We start from the raw sequence: 26,012 nt of genomic DNA on the forward strand, positions 1-26,012 counted from the left end.
TCTCTCTGTCTCTCTCTCACACACACACACACACACACACACACACACACACACACACACACACACACACACGGAGAGAGAGAGAGAGAGAGAGAGAGAGAGAGAGAGAGAGAGAGAGAGAGAGAGAGAGAGAGAGAGAGAGAGAGAGAGAGAGAGAGAGAGAGAGAGAATTTCATTGAAGCATTCTGATGTGGCAGTGGCACACACCTGTAAATATGGAGTCCAATATGTAGGCTAGCTCAACTATCTGCTACATTAACAACTCATTACAATAAATGTTTTTCATTAACCTAATATAAAGGGGGGGGGGGGGTGGAGGTGGACTCCTAAGCTGCTGCATGTGCCAAGACCAAGAAACAGCAGTGTCTGCTGACAGCCTATTTTCCTCGTGGGTGACGACATGGGCACATGTCTATTGCACTGAATTGCAATCCCATCTTTCGGTATCTCTCTCTGTTTCATTTGGTTTCAAACAGAGAAGCTGAGACCGAAGACCCGAATAGAGAGAGCGAGAGAGAATAAAAACTCTACGTCATGGAAAGAGTGACGTCAGGTTTAATTAGCCGCCGGGGAAGTCTTGTTCCGGACTGTGGGTGGGGTTTATCAGCAGTAGAGCACGTTGATGCGATAACAAACAGCTAATCTGTAAAATAAGCACCAAGGCATCATCACCGAAAATATGGCTCCTATTATCGCCACAAAGCGATTGCAAAATCATAAGCATTGCTGGATTTACACAGAGACGGAGCAAGAGAATCCCCATGCACAGATGATTATTATGCGAGTGTAGCCAATCACCAAACAAAAATGTAGACAGACATTCTCTATCAACCAATCATAGCAGATAGTCCCGCCTACTACACAACCTCCTCTGGGACATGTGATTCACGTCATGGGGATGGACGCCAGGCTCGTAACGTGAATCACATGGCGTAGCGACGTTGTACAGGGGGCGGGATTTCTGTGCAGATTGGTGAAGGGAATCTGCCTTTGCAGAACGAGTGAGGTAGGGACTCGGGAGAAGAACGAGAGTGAGGGGGTTTCAGGGCACCATTCGAGAGTGGAGTGAGTATTGTTCCTCAACAATTTTGCCTGAATATTTTGTACTCTTACCATGTAGCCCATTCCGGGTCTTCGTGCTTAACGCCAGCCTTGCACAAACCACTCTCTCATTCTGATATCTAATTATTTTGTTTTCACCTCATCGGACGCCTACAACCCTACGTTATCGTTAGCCAACTTGGCTAACGTTAGTTAATTGCCGCTAGTTCGCATTTCTTTGGCAGCCAAGAAGACGGGCAGGCAAGAAGGTGTGCCTTCCTTTCATATCCAGCTGTAGTGAATGGATTATCATATCAAGGTAAAACCATCTAATGTTGCAGATTCATGTTCACTCACTACCACCAGCCGCGCTGTACAATAGACTTGTCTGCACTGTGGAAAGTTATTGGATGGCTTATGAATATTTTTTAAAAATGTGTTCCACTGCACGCATTTCAGTTCTGGAACAGCCTCGTTATTTGAATGTGGAGGTTGACGTTGCTCATGGAGGGGAGAAGAAAGTCTGTGGAGGACGTATCAACTAGTTAGTTACAAAAAACATTAACTAAACGTAAGTATTGAAGTCTTGTCGCTCTCGACGTTATTTTAAGTCGGGTTTAAATGAGGGACAACCAAAATAGCGCTACTGAGGAAATTTAAAAAAGGACAAACGCTAGCAACGCTAGGCAACCACGGTAACGTTATTTTTTGACTCGGGTCTGTTAGCGATACTGAACAGCGTAGACCTCGACCAGGCGTATTTTCAATGTGATTTTACTTGTATAGCCCTAAAATGATTAGCTTTACATGGAACAAATACGATGTATATCTGACTTTAATTGATGACATCACCACAGGTGAAATCTGTTTTTTGTTTTTGAATGGCTATGTTACATAGCTGGTGTAACTAACAATCAGCATGAGTGACTGTCTGCATTAGAAGTTAATGTGTTCGAACTATACTTTGACCAAAAGACAGGCGGCTGTCTCAACTGCTTGCTTCGTTGTGCGTTGTGTAAGACAGTCTGGGGTCTTTCTAAGATAATGCCTGTCATTAAACCCAATGCATTTGCCGTCACGTTAACTTAAACATGGCCATGTCAGATAATGACACGGCTTGAAGTACCCCAATTTTGACTCATTCCGTCTTCAGTCGTTGATTTCTTTTAACATAATGGGTGAACGCTACTGTATAGTCCTATCTCTTTTAGGGTAACGTCAAACCGACATTGGCTTGCCAATGTCAATGTAAACGTAACTATATAGCTACCATAGCGATGGCTAAAATTGACCTAAATGTATTATATTAAGACTGGTGCTTTGCTTTTGCTCCGGCTGTTAACGTTATCTCATATGTCAGGGCTACTGGTTCACCGGCTTGGAAATTAGGATAAATCGCCAGTCTTTAAAGTGTCTGAATGGAAATCTAAAGCAAGATAGTCGAAATGTATACCGGTAATCGATGTCGTGTGAACCGTGGCGAGCAATGCAACTTTACAGGATTTTCTCTAGCAAGAGACGACCAGTGTCAGAACGACATACTTGCTATAAGCACCGTTTGTCAAATCAACGTTTATATTTGGTGGACGTTAGAAAGCGTGAGTGGCACAGACTAAATGCTTAACGCTATATGGCAGGGTTATCTTTTAATTTAATGAGTGCATGGGTTGGTTACAGTTCTAAACTGAAATGCGAGACAGTCACTTGTCCACTAGTCATATGCAGAGCAGTCGACAACCAGTACATGATGGAGAGTCCACCTTAATTACTTACTGGATACTCCTTTTTGGATGTGTTCAACGACTCCATCCTTACCCCTTTAACTACTTTCTTCATTTAACGTCAGCATAAACTCATACTTTAGATTTTGCAATAACAAGAACCATTGCATTAAAAAAAATCCCCTGTAGATGTGTTTTTAAATGCAAAGGTTCTACACTGAATGCATGGAGCCTTTGCGGAGAGTAGTGTGTACTGCGTTCTTGCCTAAGGTTGACAGTCGTTACAGCAAGCATATGTTACCGTAGTTGTTTTTGTGTTGTTTCAATGTTGGCCAACCTGTCTCCCACCTGTCATTATGCTACCCATACCATCGCATTGGTGTGTATTGAGTGGTTGCATGCACCTCTGCTGTGAGGTTTCCAAGAGAACATGCAATATTTGTGTAAATTCAGACATGGGTTTAATGATTTACTTAACCAATGAAATCAAGTAACCTTTGACTGTGTCAGTTGAGGTTCTGAGGAGTGTTAATTCTGCACATGACTTTAACTGTGTGAATTTGGAGGCACAAACATGTGGAAGGATTTCCCCCTTGTGAATAAACTTGCTACTGTACTGACTGAGTATACATTGTGAAACATAAACTTGACCTGGTAATATACAGTTGCTTTTCTGTCTTACTTGCATTCAGTTGTTGAATGCTACTGTGCTATGGAAGCCCCGTTCCTCAAAGGCATGTGTTATCTTTGTAATTCAGCCTCTGTGTGTCTAGTTGTTTATGTAAGTGGCAACACAAGCCTTTGTTACATTAATCTGACATGACATTCAACCCTACATTGTCCACCACTCAGAGCTGAACATGGTTTTCCATTCTATTAAGTACTGTACTTTTCAAGCATCCCAGCAGTTTACTGTAGGTGACAAGCCTTTGTTTTCATGTGTTCATTTGTCTTCAATGTTGATAGAGCTGGCTACTGGCAATTGATATGCCTACTGAATGTCGCAATCAGTCTGTCATTGTTGCTGCTATCAATAACGATGTTTCTGTTTGTTTCTTTGAAGCTATGGTTTTCTGTTGAGCATAGGATAAATTAATCACAACACAGATCAAGCTGTCATAGTGTGGAAAATATCATCAATTGTAACTGATTTGTGGGGGCTATCTGGCGCTACATACAGTATATTTGACTTTCTTGCTTACCTTTTGTTACACATGAAGTTGCTTTTTGGTGATCCCAATATCGGTTTGCAATGAATAATGAATTGTAATGCAGCAGAGGTGATGGGTCATAATGCTGGCCACACAAAATGAGCTAAGGGTTCACAAGTCTTGCCATACCAACTACCCATAGCACAAGGTCCTCATCCTTTTGTTTCCTAAAATATTAAGATTAATCTTTGAATGGTTGGCTCAACATTATAGCACTTAAAGTGCTTAGAAGGCATCAGGAGCATATCTTTTGCCTTTACCTTTGATTCAATCGGCTCTCTTCATCAGTAACTCCTTTGACGTCAAGAGGTTATTTTTGCTTGTTCTGGTTTTTCTGAACTAGTATCTATGTAGCAAAGTGACAGAATAAAAGCCATTTTCCCATTTTAAGCTCTCGTCCTGGATTGAAGTACTCTAGAGAGACGAGAGGTGTGATGTGTGGGTGTGGGTGTGTGTATGTGGTGAAGAGCGTTTGCATACTGGGTTGTGTGTGGAAGTGCCGACCACCGGTGTGAAGCGAGGACCTGAGATCCCTGAACGGTGTGTTGCTTTGTATCCTTCACAATTACATGTCCTGACCCAATTCGTCCCTAGCGATGGGTGTGGGGCTGGGGTGGCGCTAGAAGTGTGTGCACAGAGTGGGGGTGGGGGGTTAGTCTGGGGGCCGCTAAAAATATACCAACCCCTGGCAGCTCCTGAGTTGAGGGATCCCTGGAATTGCTGTCCTTGACTCCCCACAACGGCATTGGCACATACAGTAAAGGTGTGGGGTTTAGAATAATAATAATAATTTTTAGGTTCGATGTCAAACTTGACAAGTGCAGAATTTTGAGTCTGTGGCCATGAAACATTTCTTTTGAGAGTTTTCAGCTTGTTATTCAAGTAATTTGATATAGACACTATTGAGACTCATTTACCAGCAGAAAGCTGATGATATTTTAGTCTCTTGGTAGCCTATACCAGAGGCATACGAAATGCTGCAACCTCTCTGTATACTAGACTTGGTCTCAGTTGATCCTGCATGGAAAGGGTTAAGTCACCTCCTGTCGCTAGTCAAGCAGACCATGCCAGCTGTAAGTCCAGAGATCCAATCACAATGATTTTCCACTGTTGTGACATGTGACCTGCACTGCAACCCGAAACTGTCACTGCGCAGCAAATGTTGGCACTTCCCTCATCTTGGCATTGCGGCTGCTGTGCATGGGGATTGGGGAAGGTGTATTTGTTAGTGGGGGGTGGGCTGTGGGACGTGTGGACAGCTAATGTAGTCAGCAGAGGCCCCTCTCTGTCCTCTAGCCACCTAAACACCAGTGCTTTACCCCAAACATACGCTGAAAGCAATGATCCACGTGTGTGTAAATTAATTAAAATGTAGACATTTTATGAAATATGAAATGCATTTTGCAAGGTTTTCAATTTCAATTGTGCCCCATATTTCAAACCAATGCCTTAGACTGAGTCACAATTGAAAGGTTTGTAAAGGGCTATAGAAAAAGTTCCACTCTAAGTCAAGGACATCTCTGTGAATGAAGGAACTTTGAAGTAGTCGTTTAGCCGAGATGAACAGTAATGTTTTGAAATACAGAGAATACCTGTTCATCGACTGGAGCTTAACCGTTAAAGTCTCAAGAGAAAGGGAATTGTTTGCTGTATTTGTGTATTTTTGGCTTAGCTCTCCTGCTTTTCACCTCTCCTGTAGTCGCGTCTTATTTAGCATAGGCACAGGCATTCAGGCTGTGAGTAAAACGGACTACCCAGCTGGTGGTGTCGTGTTAACATTCCCGGCAGAGGGACTGTGTCCTGTCTGCATTGGGTCAGTCCTGGAGGGAGCCATTATGTTGTCACTCCCTCACCACACGCACACACCCTGACACTGACAGTCCACTAAACAGTTGTCTCTTTCATTCATTTTTTTTCTTAACTGTTACTGTACCCCAAAATCTCACCTGGCTTTCAGTAACAGCACTTCCATGGCACGCATTACAGTTCTTGAAAACTTGTCTTGAGGACTGAGGGGTATTTAAAGTATGTGATTTAGTGACCAACCATGACTGGTGTGGTTTGTGCAGTGAAATTACCAGTACAGGGTTATGTATAGCCATTTTATTTTCACAATGTAAGCCTAATCCCCCTTTCTTGAAAGATGGGTTGTCTGGTCCTCTTTGCCAATTTACTCAATCACACATGTGGAATCCTTGACATCTCTTGTACAAAGGATGGCATTCTCAAGGGTCTGCAGAAATGTTGCGTCAGTTGTCTTTGTGCATGTTAAATAGGATGAACTCTAAGGCAGCTATGAGAAGTTCACATAGCAGCAGGCGGTAAGAAGTGTTTGTTCTTGAGTCACTGTTCTGTGCTTGGTTAAGATTATTTGAAACAATTTGTGTGTGGTGCTAATCATTGCAAAGGGACACTCATTACATTATTGATGAAATTGCCTTAAACGACATGTGCTTTTAGCACTGGCTATGGAATGGAAGGCTATCCTCTCTCCACCTGTTCATAGCTGGTCTCCTGACAGCTTGCACTCACTCTTTGTCAGCTGGGTCTACTCTGTACATGCTTATTTCCTCAGACCGTGTCACAACTAATATTGCTCCTGCCTTCCTCAGTAACATTGCAAGGAAGTAGAATCTTCCTAGCTGTTTCATGAAGTTGTATTATTGGCTCATTCTTGATCCACTTTAAAAGTCATTTTCTGGGGCTAAAGCTTAACTTGAATGACCATTAGTGAGGGGAAATGTTTGTCTGTTCCCTCTCTACTGCAGCTCTATAATCAGTTCAAACTGACTGACCATATTTTCTCAGCTCACTTACTGTAAGCAAGTCAGCATTTCCTATGGTAGCTGCCCGGGCTAGCTTAGGGGAGGGCATGTAGACCTCCACAGTGCCATGCTGGCTGTGTAGCTCCTCTCAGGGCATGCCTCACATGCACATGAGTCAAGATGGCAGAGTGGTTCCCACGCTACTCCTCAAATAAGCCTAGCCCCCCCCCCTCCTCCCACACTCCTTTTGCCCCCCACCACCACTCACAAACGCTAGTAAGGGGGTAGCATGTCACATTGATAGGCCAGTGACCTGGGGGTTCCTGCCATGCTATTTTAAGGAGTAGAGATGAGTTCGAGCTCATTTTGTTTGTTTTTGAGAACATAAAAGAAGGTGCTTGTTCGACCGGTGGTAATGGTAAATATACTGTAGGGGTTGGTGATGTGCAGTCCTTAACCATATGATTCAAGAAATTGCTTGATTTGTTATTCTCCTCACTGGACTTGTTATGAAATGAGACTTTCTAGTTTGTTTGTAGGAGTAAAATATTTAGCAGAAATCCAGTTGAGGCATAATATGGCACACACAATTGGATTGACAGCCAGACGATGACAACATTTTTGACAGCTAGCCAGGGCATTTAAAGCCAGAGATTGACTAATTCAGGAAACCCAGGATATATTATAGTCTTCTCGGATGCCTACTACAAAGGATTTTGGCCAGAGTGAAACGACTCCCATCACCTACTTTTCTTTCGTTCAGATGATCTTGCAGGCAGCACTGCAGTAATCTAAGCAATTTCTTGTAGTGAGGTTGTAACTCTCTAATCTCCCCTTTTCTTGTTTTCTGTGTGTTGCAGGTCTCTGAGGGCTGTGTTCTCAGGACAGCGACGCGCTGCTGGACAGACGTGAGCAAGTAGGCATGCGGCGCTCCAAGGGAAATGGCTTCTGAAGTGCCCACATCTTGGCGCCTGCTCCACGGCCTCCTCCTCCTCCCCTTCCTCCTCTGAACGGGGACCTTGCAGACGTTTATGGGATCTACTAAATTCCCCTCACTGAGGATTTAAAACTCCCCACCCTTTTTCCCACCCCTTCAGCCCCATCCTCCCCCCTCTCCGGACCCATCCCTTGCCTCCTTACCTGGTGCTTTTGCCCTGTTCCAAACGGGAGAGGAAGAAGGCGACGAGGGCGCAACAACGTTTTCCACCAACCACACGTGCTTTGAGGCGGGACGGCCGGTCAGCTGTAGAGAGAACTGATGGCGAACAACTCGTACACCGGGTTGAAGCATGGGGCCCGCGGGCACGCCAACCACGATGGTGGGGACTTTGGCTGCTCGCTCAAAGAGCTTCGAACGCTCATGGAACTGCGGGGGACAGAAGGACTTACCAAAATCCAGGAAACCTACGGAGACGTTGGCACACTCTGCTCAAGACTGAAAACATCGCCCATAGATGGTACATATTCCTATGTCCTTTTATGTTGCCTACTGACCTTTTGATATGACCATATTTGTCTGGACATGCTGTAATGTTAGATGTACAAGTAGAAGGGCTCATTGACATTTTGCACTTATGGTAGGATTGCAAGATCAGTAGGATGCATACGTTGGTTGCTTGGGTCTTTGTCAGTGCTATGATCTTGGATCAATCTATAGCTGAGGTTACGATTCTGAGTGGCTCTGCTGCCTGGCCTTCCACACATTACTTTCATTAGACACCCCAAGCTTAGTGTTTTGTGTGTGATGTGGTCCCCCCCCCCCCAGGGCTTAAAAAAATGGTTCTGGTTACCAACCGACCTTGTTTTTTTAATGCGACCCAAGAGTTTTTGGAATCCAGAAAATAGTGATGCTGTTTGGATGGTTCTTCATATAAGACACGGCACAGTTTTTCTTCATTCAGGAACTCGTTATCTCTCGACTTCTCCCTGTCTGTCACTGAGTTTGCATCACATGGCAGTCGACATCAGGCAACACACACACGCACACATGCAGCAAACTGTGTGTCTATGTGCAGCTCCGCTTTATATTAGAAAAGGCCAGCAATATCATCAGAGTTGCGCACCTATTCTGGACAGGGAAGCATTTGCGTTGTTGTAGGCTAATTATTAAGCTACAGCATGTAGTTATCTCTATTAAATCTTAAAACCACTTGCCTTGCATTGTTCTGGCAGACTAATACAATGTTGTTTATCTTACACAGGGAACCCCTTCTCCTTTCTGAAAATGTCTGTCAAATGATACCTTTGTCCACTCATTGGCCATACCTCAACACCTGACACTGACACAGACTGTACAGATAACCACCCACCTGGTAATGCGGGGGTCCAGGGGTCAGAAATTTGACTTTAAGTGACCCATGACCTTGGCTGACAACCAGCCAGATCCAAACTTATTTTGTTTTTAGGTAGGCCTTGTGATGCTGACTAGGGATGTTAACCGGTAACCGGTTAACCGATAATCGACCATATCAACTTTAACCGGTTAAAATGTTCTGCCATCGGTTAACCGGTTGTAATAATATTAATAATTATAATAATAATTTCCTCCCAAAAAACGTTAATTTTGAGATTTTAGTACGATAATTCAGCATTTTCCATCTGGCAACAGTGGCTGGACATGGCAGGTCCTGTCTGCGGGGCAAAAAAAAAGGCTTATGTGAAAAATAAAAATGAAAAAAATCAGTGCTGTGTATATCAGGCACGCAAACGTTTTAAAATTTAAGATTACCAGTTAACCACCGGTTAATGAGTCTCAGTAACCGGTTAAGAGTTTTTTCAATTTTCGCCATCCCTAATGCTGACCTGCCACTCAACAGTGTGCCTATGATTTGTTTTGTTTGTCCACCTCCCATGCCCTGTGTATCATCAGCTTCAAATTGTTACATGCATACATCTAGTGTGCAGATTGGCCCAATCTGCACACTAGATGTATGCATGTAACAATTTGAAGCTGATGATACACAGGGCAGCTTTTTGAGCAAATTGTCTCTTTGATGCAATAATACAATGTTTTAGACTGCTTATCGTTCCGTTTTTTCCCCCCCAAGAGAACTAGAATCGGACTTGTTTAAACCGAATATGGACAACATTTCGTTTTTTTAATTGGAATACTCCATGCATGTAACTGCGGCGGTCCCTGAAATGATGGCTATGGGTGTGAGTGTGTGTATAGCCTGGATGGGAAGGGGTAGAGGGGGGCCTTTTCCCCACTGGCTGCAGTGCTTCAGTTCAGCAGTGCTGCCAAAGGCGAGAAGGGAAGGAAGAGAGCAGGGGTAGTAGTTGTTGAAGAGGTAAGGGAAGAGGGGAGAAAGTGCCGCGTCAGTGACTTCCTACTCCCAGCCCTCGCAGGCAGCAGTGGATCCTGTGGGTGGAGTGGAGTGGCGAGGAGAGGAGAGGCTCGCCTCCTGGCCCCTTTATTGCCTCCTCATAGACATCCATGCGTAATCGCCAGCGTGACCTTGATTGAACTCGTTGGGGGAAGGGGATTTTCAGTTTGATCCCAGATTAAAACGGGCCCATGTCCACAGCAGTTCTGTTCGGCTGTGCTCCCTCTCTTGTGCATTCTTGTACCCTCTCTCTCTCTCTCTCTCTCTCTCTCCCCCCCTCTCTCCTGCTCTCTACCCCCTGCTGCGTAGAATGCGAACAGACAGATCAGGCTATAGCTATTATTCTTTTTTTTTGTTTTTTTTTCCCCCTTTCTGCATTTCATTAAAAAGCAGTCTTGGGTTAATGGCAACAGCACTCTGCTCGTGGACGTAGTGTCATGCACATTGTTTTTGGGATTACCTTCTTTCTCCCTCTAATGATATGCAAAGGCTTTATTCATCCGTCTAGGCAAAACACAGGTTATTGTTGGGCATCTGTTTGTATGCACCAGTGCTATGCAAACCGTGTGCACTGTGAGCTTTAGTTTACACGCTGCTTCACGGTACAGCACAGTAAGAGTAGAAGTAGAAGGGGGGCTGACTGTTGCTCATACCTCAGGCATGGAACCCGCTTCTCTCCTGCGTTCTGACGTTGATTCCTGTCCTGTCCTGCCCTTACACGTCTTCATTGTCTGCTGGTGTGAGACTTCCTCTCTCACCACTTGCCACACATGTACAATCTCAGCAAAAGTGAGAGTGCGAAGAAGAGACCTGGCAATATTCGTTTTAAATTTGAGTCACAGTCACCTGTTTCAGCACCCCACACTAGTTGTACGCCCCTCTCTCACACTCGTTTATGCTCGCTCACACACTTAGTCACTCGGGCACACGCCCACACACACACATTCTCTCTCTCTCTCTCTCTCTCACTCTCTCTCTCTCTCTCTCTCTCTCTCTCTCTCACACTCACGCTCACGCTCACGCTCACGCTCACGCTCACGCTCACGCTCACGCTCACGCTCACGCTCACACTCACACTCACACTCACACTCACACTCACACTCACACTCACACTCACACTCACACACACACACTCTCACACACACACACACACACACACACAGAAAGACTGAAGGGTATCTATCATAAGAGTGGATCATGGCTGGTGGGCTGTTCGGTGGTGGCGAGGCTTTGTGTCCTTGTGCTTGTTGGTTCCATGATGTGCGAATGAGACTCCCGCTGAGTCACTCTTGGGCTGTCATCTCGGGGTGCAGACTGGCGATAAGGTGGTAATGGAGTCCTCACGGGTTCCTTTAGCTCGTTACAATGGCTTGCTGGCCCGTAGCCTCCGCTATTATGACATGTTTTATAGTTTTAATCAGCTCATTCAGCTTTGGCGTCGGAAATTAAGCAGTCATTCAAGATTACCGGCAGCTTTGAGAACTGAAAGGGGATTTCTAATTAGTAAGTAGGCCCATTTCTTTGTTCTAAAGTAAATCCCTTCCCTAATCTTTTCAATCACTTCTAGTGCAAAGAATTAGCAGCAGCACTTGGGGCGGGTGGTGGCAATGGTGGAACTTCTACATATTCCACTTGTGGTCTTGCACCCACCCAGCCCCCGTTCACCGAGATTATGGAAGCATTAAGGTCAGTGTTATAATGGCACCGCCTTTTTACTGTCTGCCTCTCCCGCTACCTCTGCCTTGTTCTTATTTTTACTGTCTGTCTCTCAATGCACAAGGATGAGGACAGTGTGTACCTGTTGTTTCCTAATCCCTCCTGTAGTCCACAGGGGAAAGCACAGGTTGAGGAGACATGGGGGGTACTAGGGCCATGGCCAGGCTGCACCCTCCTAGTGACGCAATACCAGTCAGTGTTGCTTCTAGTCAGGCCAGGGGCAATACAAATATCGTTCCTGAGCTCCGGGGAAATCGGGAACTTCACCCACTTTGTCGGGAAGCAATCAACTTCGAGCAGCTCCAATGGCCTGGGGTAGAGACGTGTTCAAGGCAGTGACGTTGTTTAAGCGGATACGCTCTATTGGGACTAAGAAAATGTTTGGTTTAAACTTTGGCAAAGACTCATCGACCAGCGCAAACCAGGGGAGGCGGGTTAATCAGGCCGTTTGGGAGACGATATTCGTTATCTTCTTGGTCAGTCCAACATCTCTGTACGAGATTTGAAAATCGATGATATTCAGATAAGTAGGGCCAGGTGCTGCAGAATATCTCGCTCGCTCGCTCGCGCTCTCTCTCTCTCGCTCTCTCGCTCTCCCTCCCTCTCTCTTGCTGGCTTGCTCTCTGCACACCTACGCTTCATTATGGCATCCTGGCCACTGCAGTGCCCCCCCTCTCAACCTTCTTTGTGTGTAGGCGTCTGTTTGCCCCCAGACGACCTAGTGCAGCTTAGCACCACCAACAGAAGGGGCTCTGCGTGTCCTGAGGATAGTGCAGTCAGATACCTGGGAGGGACTAGTTTGAGACGTTCAGATCTAAAGCAAAGAGATGCAGGAAACATCCCCCAACATCCCACTCTGCTTCTCCCCTCCATTGGCCTTCGTCTGTTTTTATTGGATTCCCAGCACTTTCAGGTGTTCAGTCAGGATGAAGCGGATCAATAGTAGTGAGTGAGGCTGGTTGGGTTTAGCGGTGTGCTGTGGAAAGGGGTGGGGGGTGAGGGGGGTGAACTGTTTGGGTGCTGGACGAATGTGTGTATGTGTGTGTGAGAGAAATTAAATGGCTATTAGCTGTCAACATGTTTTCATTGGATGTGGTGAGAGTGAAAGCAAACACAACGCGTGCCGCGTGCGGCGGGGCTCGTGTGGTACGACAGGAAGCAGCCCTCTGATAGAGACCGTCAGCCCTGACTCATCAGCACCTCATCCTCTCACACACACACACACACACACACACACACACACACACACACACACACACACACACAGAGAGAGAGCGCATGGAGCCCCCTAATCCATCATGTTCACAATACGCTTGTACCAGACTATAAGCAAACACCCCCACATGCGCACTCTCTCGCTGTCATGCTTTTATGTGTTTTCATACGCACGCTCACATGTATTTAACAAGCCCAAGCAAGGCACACACACACACACACACACACACACACACACACACACACACACACGCGCATACATACAGACAGACATACAGACATACAGACTGACTTGCTTTCGCACGCACTACACTCAGCACTTTGATGGTGAGCAGGAGTACGGGAGAGGGAGGCAGACGGGGTGATGGTGGGAGCGGAGGGGGGTAATGTACAGTGACCACTAACACATGGTAACTGACCAAGCACTGAAAGAGATCAGCTTTGCTCTGTTGAAGGGTGGACAGACAGGCGGACAGAGACTGAGGGAGGGTGAGGACAAAAAGGAGAAAAAAAATCAGAGCATTGCTGCTGTTAACCTGGAGAACAAACAGTGCAGGCGACGCACGGAGGAAGCTGCCACTCAGCACTTATCAGCTGACCAGCGAGTCTGTCTGGATTAATGCTAATCAAATGTTATGTCTCTCTCTCTCTCTCTCTCTCTCTCTCTCTCTCTCTCTCTCTCTCTCTCTCTCTCTCTCTCTCTCTCTCTCTCTCTACTATCAAAATCGGGAGTCATGCCCCCCGCCCACCATTAATTTGTTTGCAAGTCACCGTTTAACACGAGTGCGAGAGCACGGGGTGAGGGGATATGGCAGTGTGTGTCAGAGTGAATGGGATTTGGAGTGGTCTGATTTGGCTAGCCACTGCGGGGTTGGGTTGGGTAGGCTCAACTCAGCAGACAGTGCGGTAGCAAGCTGCACCCCCCTATGGGGCTGCCTCATTTGGGCTAACCCCGAGGCCCGGTCTGGTCCCTGCCTTTTGACAGCTGGATGGCACAATGCCCTGTGTCCCTCCCTGTTGCTGCCGCCTGTTGCTAGTGCTGTGGCTGCTGCTGCTGAGTGGATGTGATGTCAGTAAACGTGTTGTGCTGAGGCATCACTGTGCGTGCCTGTGGGTGGGTGGGTGTGCGTGTGCGAGTGGGTGGGTTTGACTGTGTGCGTGCGTGTGTGCTGGGGTCTATGTGTCTGTGTTGGCAAGAGACCAGTGGCTACTGCTGACCAAGCTTCAGTAGATTTTTTTTTTCCACATAGCACAGGCAGTTACTGCCAGCCAGCTCAACAATGGACCTTTGAACCAGAGGTCAAACTGCTGTATCCCCCATGCTTCATGAGTTTATAATACAGTAGTAGGATGCCTTCACGGCTATCTGGTGGAACAGCGGATAGCCTTCAATAACCTGTTTTGATAACCAAACTGGGGGGGTTATTTGGAATTGAATTAAACATTTTAAATCATTACCTCCTTATTAACTTTTTTTGTTCATTGCCCATTTCTCAAAGAGCTAGATTTGGCACTGACTGAGCAATGGTTGCAGCCAGTTGCTTGTGGGTTAGCTTTATTTTCCATCCAGCCTCTCTCGCTTTTTTTCACGGTCTTTATTTAGGGCCTTGTTTCTCTGTGGCCTGTTTGTTCCTTTTCTGTGGGGAATTATGCGTAGTAACAGTGCAGTCTACTCTTTTGAATGGAGACACCAGTCATTTGAATGAAGCCGTTGTGCAGTGTATCGCTGCGTGCTGTCATCGCAGGCATGAATAAAAACGTGTTTGTGTGTGTCCGTGTCCGTGTGACTGTGTGTGTGTTAGCGGCAGAGGCAGACAATGCCCCCTTTCTCCCACCTGTTCTCTCCGCCGACATGGCGCTCCTCTGTCTTGTGTGTTGATAATTCACCTGGCCACACAGCAGAAGAAAGCCATATTGTTTCCAGTGGCCCCCACTCAGCTGCATTCGTTGGCCAGTCGGTGACAGAGAGGAAGGATGTGCATTGTCCCCCCGGGCTGGGGCTGCTCAGTGAGCCGTGGGTCCTGGCCAGAACTGCTGATTCTGGTGCAGCCACTGTTGTTTTTGGGAAGCTTTCTTTTGCATAACACTCCCGTGACCTTTTTGGGGGATCTTTTTAGGCCTGCTCTCGCTCGACAGCACAGAGCACACTATATCCCCCACCGGTTCCCGTGTAAAGCGAAAGGCCAGTCTCGGAAGCATGATGCTCCACTTCCACCTCTGCCTCTCTACAATTCATTCCCTGTTTATTTGCTGCTGTCTGAATTTGTTGTATTGCAAATGCAGAGACAATTTCAGTTGAAATAGTATTTGGAAGTTGTGTTTATTTAATTGTTTGAGACAGTTACTGTACCCTGTGGGAAAATTTGGCTTGCTATAGGAGCTTGGGTTTTTATAGTTACCAGTAAAATACTAAAAAGAAACCCACACAGTATATTAATATCAGACCATGTTTATAGATATACCGGTATGTCTATCTATAGGGAATGCTAATGATTGCCTAGCCCTGGAGTTCCACAATTGCATCCCTCTGTCTGACTTTTATTACCTTTTTGTTTTTTCTATAGTTTTTTTCCCGAATTGCATTCAGCTCTTGGGTGCGACTCCTTTCTTTTTCTTTTTTCCTACATTACTTTTTAAAAATTACGGACAGAGCGAAATTTTCTAAAAGACAATGGCATGGACGCCACCTTCACCTATTGCATCAGATCAGTCAGGCATGAAACAAGCATGCGTTACCAAGCCACAGACACATGTGCTGCCTGCAGTTGATTGGTACATTGTTGTGGAAATGGTTTATGGTTTTGTTCCAGTGACCTCGTCTGCTGCTGTTGTACTTTTCTACCCAGTTCAAATGACATGATAAGATTGAGTTCACACCTCAGCCATATCTCCCACATGAGTTTAGTTAACACATACATTTTCCACTCTACAGTGACGGGTCACCTTCACACGTACAGTATGTCCTTTTGAGATCAAAGGGGTTGGGCTGGAATGTTGTTTATTTCTTTTCGCTACACTCCTCTGTTTGATCCACATTTTTTTGACCTCTTGACCTGATCTTGTTTTTGTTTGTTCTCCTCCTCCTCCTCCCCCCCCCCCCCCCCCCCCACCCCCCACCCCCCCCCCCCCCTACAGGTTTAAGTGGGCAGCCTGCAGACATCGAAAAAAGACATGCAGAGTTTGGACAGAACTATATACCTCCAAAGAAAGCAAAAACATTTCTTCAGTTAGTTTGGGAAGCATTACAAGATGTGACGTTGATCATCTTAGAAGTGGCAGCCATAGTTTCATTAGGCCTTTCTTTTTACCGTCCCCCAGAGGCTGAAAATGTAGGTGAGTAAATTGGTCTCTCCATGGCTGTCTTCATTTTCTGGCCTGTTCCTTCTGTTGTTTAAATCAGTGTGTGCGCTCATGCAAATGCCTCTGACGTTAGTCACTTCAGTGTGTAGAATCACTGATGAAACTTGGTTTCATGATTATTATTTTTTAATTTAATGACATGAATGCAATATAAATGCATGTTATACATAGTGGTGTTAATGTGTGTTGTGTAGTAGTGATAGTAGTCTATAAATGTATCAATAGCTAAAAATCTGTCTTTATATTTTAATTCCAAATCATTGTATTTCTCTGGAGGCTGAATAATAATGCCAATGCAACACAATGTGAAAAATATGGCAAAAAAATGTAAAAAAGAAAAATTCTAAATTATGTGTGTGGCCCTGGAGGCTTGTTTGAATAATAATGCCAATACAACTTTTATTAGGGTTAGTAATGGTTAAAAACTAAAACCTATATAAAAGGAGGATGCCAATGACTGAATGGGCCCCAGCTTATAAGCTTGTATTTAGCTTCTTATAGGGACACTTTCTCTCCACACTAATAAACCTTTTTCATGACCTGTAACTGAAAGTCTAAATGATGGTGTGAAGAGAAATAAATCATTCATTCAATGGCTTTTCATATTTTCCTCTGTGTAGACTGTGGGAGGGCAGCGGGCGGCGTGGAGGACGAGGGCGAGGCGGAGGCGGGCTGGATCGAGGGCGCTGCCATCCTGCTGTCGGTGGTCTGCGTCGTGCTGGTGACGGCCTTCAATGACTGGAGCAAAGAGAAGCAGTTCCGGGGTCTCCAGAGCCGCATCGAACAAGAGCAGAAGTTCACCGTGGTGCGGGGCGGGCAGGTCATCCAGATCCCGGTGGCCGACATAGTGGTCGGGGATATAGCACAAATCAAATATGGTAAGCGCTAAGCGGGGCCCTAAACGCTTCCACTCTAACTTGTTGCCTTCCATGACCGGCATGTGCATTAGTGTTGTGAAGTACTGTGGGCAGAAACCCATTGGGCCAGTGTACCTATGTTTGTATCCTCATTGACATGTGTGACTGTAGACCAATTTGTGGTTTTATTCTGTGGTGCTGCGCCACTGAATGGTGTATATGTATGGGAAGCACAGTGTTCTCATCGATCCAGGGAACTGTGTCTGGTGAGATTTTTAGGCTCATCAATGAGGCTCGTACACATGGTGGTCACATTTTAACCGTCCACATTTTGGCTTCATTTTATTCCTCCAGGTGACCTCCTCCCCGCTGACGGTGTCCTCATCCAAGGGAACGACCTGAAGATTGACGAGAGCTCGCTGACTGGCGAGTCCGACCATGTGAAGAAGACGCAAGACAAAGACCCCATGCTGCTGTCAGGTACGCTTCAAAAGTCTCTCCTCCCACTACCCCCCTCCAACAACTCCGAAAATTTAGCAGTACCCTTGTTGGAAAGCTTGCTATCTGTACTTGTAAATCAGAAACGACTGACGTGACCAAGTAGCCGATGTTGTTGAAGATTCGCTGTATTTGCTCTGGACCGCCATTTGGCTAATCACAGAATAGCTCTGGCTTGTCTGTCTGGGACATTCAAAGATGTGACATTCCAATTGGTTTCACCAATCTGTGTTCTAGCTCATTACATAATATTAACTGACCTAACTTCTGAAATTTGCTCTTTCTGACCATTTTGCTTCACCCTTGCTAAATTCGCTATGTTCTGCCAGTTCGCTTCACCCCTGCTAAATTCGCTTTGTTTGCCAAGTTCGCCTAGCCTGACTGTACTTCAGCTCAGCGTTGTGAGCTCACACGAGGGTCTGGAGGACCTTTGGATTCACCATGCAGCTAAACCATTCAGGATGGTGGGATTTTCAGAGATGTGGGGAGAATCCAGTAAAAATTTGCCGGCCCTCCATAGAGAAATGATGACTTTCATCGCTTTGGTCACTCTGGTCGTTTCTGGTGTACGCATATATTAGGAGTAAGACCTGAGCCCTTTTCAACCCCTTAAAGCAGCACTATGGCTCTCTGTAATGTCATAGCAATGTTGTTATGAAGTAGTTAAGCATTTTCAGCAAGTGAGTAGGGTCGCCGGCGACCCCAGCTGCAGTAAGAGGCAACATGGCTGCTGCTGCAGTAGCGATATCTTCACTGCAGACACAGGGATGAGGGGTATGTGCTGAAAGGGGAGTGGAGGGGCTGTAGTAGAGGAGTAGCTGGGGGGGTTACTGTTCCTGTTTGCTTTCGCCACTGCCACTGTGGCAGCAGCCTGTCGGTCACTAATCCCGTTTTATGAAACCAGTTGATCCTGTGCTGAAACGGCTCTACTGTGTCTGTCTCTGCAATCTCTCTCTCTCTCTCTCTCTCTCTCTCTCTCTCTCTCTCTCTCTCTCTCTCTCTCTCTCTCTCTCTCTCTCTCTCTCTTTCTCTCTTTCTCTCTTTCTCTCTCTCTCTCTCTCTCCCTCCCTCCCCCAATCCCACTGTGAGTCTGTGTGCCGTGCCTTGTTTGCTTCTGCCGCTCTCAGCCAGTGTGGGCTCTTCTCCAAGGGAGCATAGCACAGCACAGTCTGACTGCTCCTATGGAAGCGTTATTTTAAAAAGCCCCAGCTCTCCCCACTTGTTTTGGACAGTCACTCTCTCTCTCTCCCTCCTCCTCGAGCTCCCTTATTCATTGTGGTGTATTGGTGCTGATGAGGCAGCTTGTTCTGTGATGAACTACTGGCCCTCTATACTCACAGCTCCAGTAGCCTCTTTCTCTCATTTCTGTATCTCTCTCTCACTCTCTTTCACTCTCACTCACTCCCTTTCTCTCCGTCTCCCCCTCCTCCCTTTTTTAGTGTTGCACTCGAATGCTGAGTGTGTTTGTTTCCCTGTGATTAGCCGTCCACTCAAGTTAGCGTTCTCATATCTCTCCTTAAGAAAACGATATGCTGATTAAAGCCCCACGTTTATTTGCAAGGCTGCCTTCGGCACTGCACTGCACTCAGTCTCCTTCTTTATTCGTGATGTCCCTGATGAGGTAAAGGCAAGGCAAACCATTATTGTAGGTCTACTTGAGCTTTGGCAATTTGGCATTAGAGCTGTGTGCATGTGTGAGTGAAGGTGGCACATTTGAATGGATACAAGGAATGGCATTACTGAGGGTGAGGTCTGTACATGAGAATCTGCTCACTTTTTGTCTAATTTTTGCACCACCACAAATTCTCTCTGCACAGGAACCCACGTCATGGAGGGCTCTGGGAAAATGGTGGTCACTGCCGTGGGAGTCAACTCCCAAACTGGAATAATCTTCACTCTGCTGGGCGCCAACGAGGATGACGACGAAGACGAGGAAGATCGCAAGAAGAAGGAGGAGAAGGAGAAGAAGAAGGACAAGAAAAGTAGGTGCCACACACTGTTTTTAAAATTCCCCTTGCTGCCGCTGCTGCTGCTACTAACCGGCCGCTTCGCTTGCGTCCTCTTGAATGGGAAGGCTTCAAATGGCGATTTCTCGTGACATTTGTTCTGTAGGTGCAAAAGGCCTGAGTGGCAGGTGGAGCCAGGCAGGAAGGAGTACATGTGAGGCAGTGGCAGAAAAGCGTGCACGCACACACACACACACACACACACACACACACACACACACACACACACACACACACACACACACACACACACACACACACACACGGTTACAAGCAGTGCAAGTAAGGTGCAAAGGAAATGAGCCGTTCATTGGAGTTTTGTTAGTTTCAGTTTCTACTACTGTAACGGCGTTCTTTTCAACCAAACAGAAGTGAACAGTGTTCAGTTGAGCAGACAGTGCAAAGTTATTGAGCAAATCTGTAGCAAAGCTGATGGTTTTTTTTTGTCAATAGGAAATTACAATAAAATTAGTAAGATTGTGTGTAGCCCCCCTTCATCGCAAATCCATGGCATTCGCAGCAGTTCTCTCTCAAGCCACTCTCTTTGGATGTGATGCATTTACATAGGCCGTTTCTCTCCCTTACTGCTCTTGTCTTGTGCCTGCCCGGTGTTTCTCATTCAATCTCTAATTCTCCTTCTCTGGATGCTCTGCTCCATTTTCATTTGCAATGCTCCTGCTGCCCACAACATGTTTGCCAGATGAATTTTAGTCGTGAGTTACACAGTGATTTCTGACTTGCTTCATTAGCTAATCAGTGCTGTAAGGAACCTTGATTGGGTTCAGCAGTAGTTTGTGGCAGGAGGTCAAATTATTACCAGCAGATATACTTATTATCAGCAAGTCAGATTCCTCACTCATTAAGCAGTGGCAGCAGGAACAGCAGCATTTGAATATCCGCTAGTAGAAGATATGACTCTCTCTTCTTTCGGCATGCGTGTCTGTGTGTTCGCTGCGCTACTGCGTTGTAGTACATTTGCATGTTGGATGGCCGCTGACCAAAAAAAAAAGCCCACGCAGTCGTCTGTTTGCATGCTCATAAAAATTCCGGGGATCGTCTCTCACTCTGTTAAATCAAAGGGAGCATTTACATAATGGGAAATATGTTTAGATGCTCGCGACCCGTCGGTTCTCTTGCATAATAACGTCCTCTTGTTGGCGACGTCACTGAGTGGACTCTGTGTGTGTGTACTTCATCCTCTCCTACCTTTCTCCTTCTCTCTCCCTCCCTCTCCCTCTCTCTCCCTCTCTCGTCTTCAGACAAAAAGCAGGATGGCTCGGTTGAGAACCGAAAGAAAGGTGAGTGGTCCCTGTTGACACGATGTCTTAACGAGCTCTTGATTAGCCCCGCTGGCCCCTTGTAGGTGCTGCAGGCTCCACTGAAAGCTGCCTCTTTAACCCCTTTAGCGCTATTGGATCTTCATTAAAGCTGGCCAGAGAAAGAGCACTAGGCTGTAACAGGCTGCGTACTGTGCGCACAACGCCAAGACGACAAGAGGGCTAGCATGGACAGAGGCATGCATGCACTTGATTTTATGAGTGTATGTGATTGACTGTGTATGGACTGCATATGTGTGTTCGCGCTCACTCGCCCCTGCTTGGATGGTTTGCATCGTTCATGCATGTGCTAGTGTGTCTTTAGCGACGCGTGATCCCCTCCCCATGCCGTGCCGTGCAGAAAGAGGCAGGTGCTGCGGAATCCAGTTATGGCGATTAGCGCCCAGCAGATTAAAGCTCTTACAGCATCCCGACCTGAGGGGGAAAAGAGCAGCTGCCTTCCCAGGGGCTGGGTTTATAACTGGTGTATGCAAAAGAGTGCCCACACCAAGTTCTCCGCCAGCTTTGGTATCAATAAAATGTGAACCTTTCAGTTTCTATGAAATGTGCGCCTGCTCCTTGGAACTTCGGTTCTGTTCATACAAAAAAGAGGAAAGCCAAATATGTGACCTTGGGAGGTAACTGGGAGAACGACCTGAGTTCACATGGCACGACAGGACATATTGATTTAAACATTTGTTTATCCTGTTTGCAATGATCAATGCGGTTGGTTGTTGTGTGATTTGTAATGGTAGAAAATAGTATTTAAAGACAATGGTTCACACACTTTCGTCTTTTTTTTTTAAAAGTGATTTTTCTAAGCCACTCTACGACATGCATTGCATACATGCAAGTATTATTATTAATTGCTGTAGTGAGAATAAAAAGCATTTGATCCCTTGCTGATTTGGTTGGTTTGCCCGCATTAAGACATCAGTCTATGATTTTCATGGTAGCTGTATTCTGACACGGAGAGCGAGAATATCAAAAAGAAAATCCAGAAAATATATTTTAATTCATTTGTATTTCATTGAGGAAAATAAGTATTTGACTCCTCTAGCCAAAGAAGACAAAGTACTTGCTGGCAAAGCCCTAGCTTTCTAGTACAGAGGTCAGACATTTCTTTAAGTTGATAACCTTGTTTCTGCACAATATCCTTGGTGTTCTTGGGATCATAGGCTGCATTTCTCTTCCACAAAACGCATCGAGTTGTGCTAATGCCAAACAGCTTGATATGGTTTAACCTGACTAAAGTCATACGTATCGTAAGCCAGTTGGATGTTCATTGGCAAACGTCAGGTTGGCCTACACAGGTTCCTTCTGAAGCAGGGGTACCATACTTGCACTGTAGGATTTTAATCCTCTGTGGCATCAAGTTTTATCTATGTCTTCATGGTGTTACTTCTGTTTTAAGATGTGGCCATGTCTTTGAAATACTTGAGAAAGTGGAAGCAGTGTGGGAGGCGCATTGAGTATTCAAGATGATGTTGTGTTTTTGACGCCGAGCACAAAATCTTTAAGCACTCTTATTTAGACACTGTAGCTTAATCCAGCTGCTGATTTTGCTACTGCTTTTGAGTATGACAAGGTTCTTATGGATGAGTGTGTGTGATGCATATGGGGGGTGGGGGGATTTTGGCTATATTGGGTTGTCTGTGTTTGTGTTGTGGAAGGCTGGCTGGCAGTAATGATTTTTCCACATTGAGTTATGGTGTGGGCATCAGCCCTTTGGCCTCAGCAAAGAGAGCTTTGTGTCTCCAAGGTTACTTGGTGTTGTATGTGTGTGTGTGTGTGTGTGTGTGTGTGTGTGTGTGTGTGTGTGTGTGTGTGTGTGTGTGTGTGTGTGTGTGTGTGTGTGTGTGTGTGTGTGTGTGTGTGGACAGACTGTGTGGAGTTGGAAGGGAGACGGACATGGCTGTGGAGGAATTTAAATGGTGTCTGCCTTGCCAGTGTAGAAAGCCACAGCCCCGAACTGACAGCAGAGTGTAGACCGGAGTAATTAAATTTCCACCTCACTTAATTACATTTTTCGCTCGGTGAAATACACTTAATTGGTTTAACATTCCCTGAGTCCTGGAGAAAATGGGTCCCTGTTCCTTTCAGTTTGTTAGGGAGAAAGGGAGGGCATCGGGGCTCAAAAAGGTTTGCCCCGTGGTTGGGTCCTCGTTGGTCAAAGCCCTCCCAGTGCCCATAGCGAAAGACTTCCCAAAAACTTGTCACAGCAGCATGTGGGTCTAGCAAGTGTTGACTTTAAATGTCATAAAAATTAAAAGACGACCGACTTTCGTCACACAATAACACTTATCCAATATGTCAAAACAAATGTCAGATATGCACCATCAAAAGGCTTCTGCCTCACAGTTTACTCTGAGTAGTTGAGGTTTTTTTTTTTCTTTGAACAGACAGGAGATGGTGAGAAGACATGAGGGGTGTATGTGTGTGTGTGTGTGTGTGTGTGTGTGTGTGTGTGTGTGTGTGTGTGTGTGTGTGTGTGTGTGTGTATGGATGGATGGATGGATGGATGGATGGATGGGTGGGTGAGTGTGTGTGTCCTTGTTATTGCTGTGACTAATGGCCCTCATTTCGACACCCTGTCTGTTTTCAGCCAAAGCCCAGGATGGTGCCGCCGTGGAAATGCAGCCGCTCAACACCGACGAAGGAGCCGATGCAGAGAAGAAAAAAGCCAATTTGCCAAAGAAGGAGAAGTCCGTTCTCCAGGGGAAGCTGACGAAGCTAGCTGTCCAGATCGGCAAAGCTGGTAAGATGAGAGTTTTTGGTCTAAGGAAGGCACTGGTCAATATGCACAGGCCTTGTGTATTATGAAATGGTTTTTAACTTTGTAACACTACTGCTCTGGATGTGCAATAGCAGTTATTATCCACTGTAATCTATAGAAGTGACCACACCAGAGGGGTATACTAAGTCTTCTATTAGATGATCTACCTCTTAACCTGGTTTACTCCTGAACCAGCTTCTTAGTATAGGGCCCAGACACGGCAGCATCCCAAACATTATGGGGGGAAAAAATGTTTTTGTATTTTTGATGCTACTTCACTGTAATGTAATGTAACGCACCTTTTTTTTTATGGACTACTTTTCCTTTATTTCCTTCTTTACTGATGTGATAAGCAATGTCTGTTCTGTTCTTCTGCGTTTGCTTTTCTCCTATTTCTCCAGGCCTGTTCATGTCAGCCATCACTGTCATCATCCTGGTACTCCTCTTCGCCATCGATACCTTCGTGGTGCAAGATATACCCTGGACCAAGGAGTGCACGCCCATCTACATCCAGTTCTTTGTCAAGTTCTTCATCATTGGCGTGACTGTGTTGGTGGTGGCTGTACCCGAAGGCCTTCCCCTGGCCGTGACCATCTCCCTGGCTTACTCTGTTAAAGTAAGCAAGCAGCACCCCGCTCCGTCCTCATCACCTCTTGACGTGTGCCGTTACTCACTCCCCGCCACTTGAGCAGCTTAGCCCAGGCGCCCTGGTGTCCATGACCAATCCCCCGCCAAAGTGCCTTAAAGCTACACTTGCTGATCCTCCTTTAGCGCGCCCCTTCCGACTTATCCAATAAAGAGCTGACTGGCTTGTGCTGGCGTCGGTAATCAGCTTTTACTCCCCGCACCGCCGCCAATGGGGTGGCGGGCCTCAACGGTAGTGCTTTAATTGGCATTGGTTTTCGGTTTGAAGAAGTTTCAGAGTGCATGTTTGAGCACTTAAATGCTCTTTGTAAGGCCTTGGCTGTGGCTCAAGTGGCTAAGGCACCGTACTGTTACACTGGGGTTCAATTCTAGCCTGAGGTTGTTTCCCAATCCTCCGCTGTCTCTCTCCCCATTCTTTCCTGTCACTGTCCTCACCGCCCTGTTTAAAATAAAAGGCATAAAATCATTTTTGTGTGCGTGTATTCCAGAAAATGATGAAGGACAACAACCTGGTGCGGCACTTGGACGCCTGCGAGACCATGGGCAATGCCACTGCCATCTGCTCGGACAAGACGGGCACGCTGACCATGAACCGGATGACTGTGGTACAGTGCTTCATAGCTGACAAACATCACCGCAGGATCCCGGAGCAGGACCAGGTCCCACGAGCCTCCCTGGACCTGCTGGTCGTGGGCATCAGTGTCAACTCTGCCTATACCACCAACATCATGGTGAGTGGGGGTCTGTAAGTCACCGCACAAGGCTGCAAGTCGATGGTATTAATGGCTCATTCTTTTGAAACTTGGCTGTCGGTAGACCCGAGGTTGTTCGCCCGACAACCGTTGTAAAATGCGTTCTATTGCAACAGCTGGGGACAATACAAACGTCTGAAAACACTAATGTTAAACGAACACTGAGTACACCGAAGTGCTCCCAGTTTGTGTTTCGGAACCCCGATTTGAGTACCCATTCTATTGCACTTTTCCAAGGCGGAAGCAGGAGTTTCCGACAATCGAGTTTCAAAAGAATGAGCCATCAGGCTTTGTCCTGATTTCAGGATTGAGAGTACTGCATGTCTGTGTGAATATTAAGTATAGTCATTGGGGTTTTATTATTTCAGGAATTGTTAAAGGTTCAGGCTCAGCATTTTAATGTATTTGCAGGCCTTTGTGTTTGGCTTGTCTAGGAGTTGTCGTGTGATGCCAAATGCTTAAGCATAAAACTTAGGGTACCTCTGCTTTGTTTGTGTGTACCACTTTAACATTTTTTGAAAAAAGCCGTTAAGACCTTCAGCTTGGTCTACTGAGGTTTCTCTTTTGTTTTTAGAAAGCAGCGCTGTTTGCACTAGAGACCAAACAAAATAGTTCATACACAGTTTTCCAGTCGAGGACACTGATTAAGTCATTTGTAGTTTATGTAATTTGGCACATTGTGATTCGCACAGTATTTCGCTAATAGTAATTTGCTGCATTGTGCGTGAAAGGTTTTTCCATCAGCCGTGTTCTTGGTCATTTTTTGTATTGAACAGGTGTGTGTGTGTGGGTGAATGCGCATGTGTG

At 46.0% G+C, this 26,012-nt stretch overlaps 1 protein-coding gene and 1 long non-coding RNA gene across 7 annotated transcripts in view; one reads left to right on the forward strand and one right to left on the reverse strand.

Annotated features, from left to right (window-relative positions):
* Positions 1-539: 539 nt before the first annotated feature.
* LOC134464003 (uncharacterized) lies at positions 540-1,178 on the reverse strand. The gene is made up of 2 exons (XR_010037823.1): positions 1,114-1,178; positions 540-643 (listed from the first exon to the last, which is right to left on the reverse strand). It is a non-coding gene; the product is annotated as an uncharacterized LOC134464003 (long non-coding RNA).
* Positions 931-26,012, forward strand: part of atp2b1a (ATPase plasma membrane Ca2+ transporting 1a) — a 41,248-nt gene continuing 16,166 nt past the window's right edge. The window contains exons 1-10 of one of the 6 annotated variants that reach the window (XM_063217437.1): positions 940-1,065; positions 7,599-8,195; positions 16,131-16,328; positions 16,976-17,233; positions 17,567-17,692; positions 19,528-19,692; positions 20,976-21,014; positions 23,638-23,790; positions 24,210-24,424; positions 24,942-25,184. In XM_063217437.1, the coding sequence (XP_063073507.1) occupies positions 7,997-8,195; positions 16,131-16,328; positions 16,976-17,233; positions 17,567-17,692; positions 19,528-19,692; positions 20,976-21,014; positions 23,638-23,790; positions 24,210-24,424; positions 24,942-25,184 (1,596 nt within the window). In that variant the 5' untranslated portion in view covers positions 940-1,065; positions 7,599-7,996. Of the gene's footprint in view, positions 1,066-1,259; positions 1,361-1,388; positions 1,613-7,598; positions 8,196-16,130; positions 16,329-16,975; positions 17,234-17,566; positions 17,693-19,527; positions 19,693-20,975; positions 21,015-23,637; positions 23,791-24,209; positions 24,425-24,941; positions 25,185-26,012 lie in introns of those variants that run through there. The other 5 variants (XM_063217432.1, XM_063217434.1, XM_063217433.1 and 2 more) reach the window with 5 other exon arrangements.

The sequence above is a fragment of the Engraulis encrasicolus genome, chromosome 15, assembly GCF_034702125.1.
Source record: "Engraulis encrasicolus isolate BLACKSEA-1 chromosome 15, IST_EnEncr_1.0, whole genome shotgun sequence".
Classification (NCBI taxonomy): domain Eukaryota; kingdom Metazoa; phylum Chordata; class Actinopteri; order Clupeiformes; family Engraulidae; genus Engraulis; species Engraulis encrasicolus.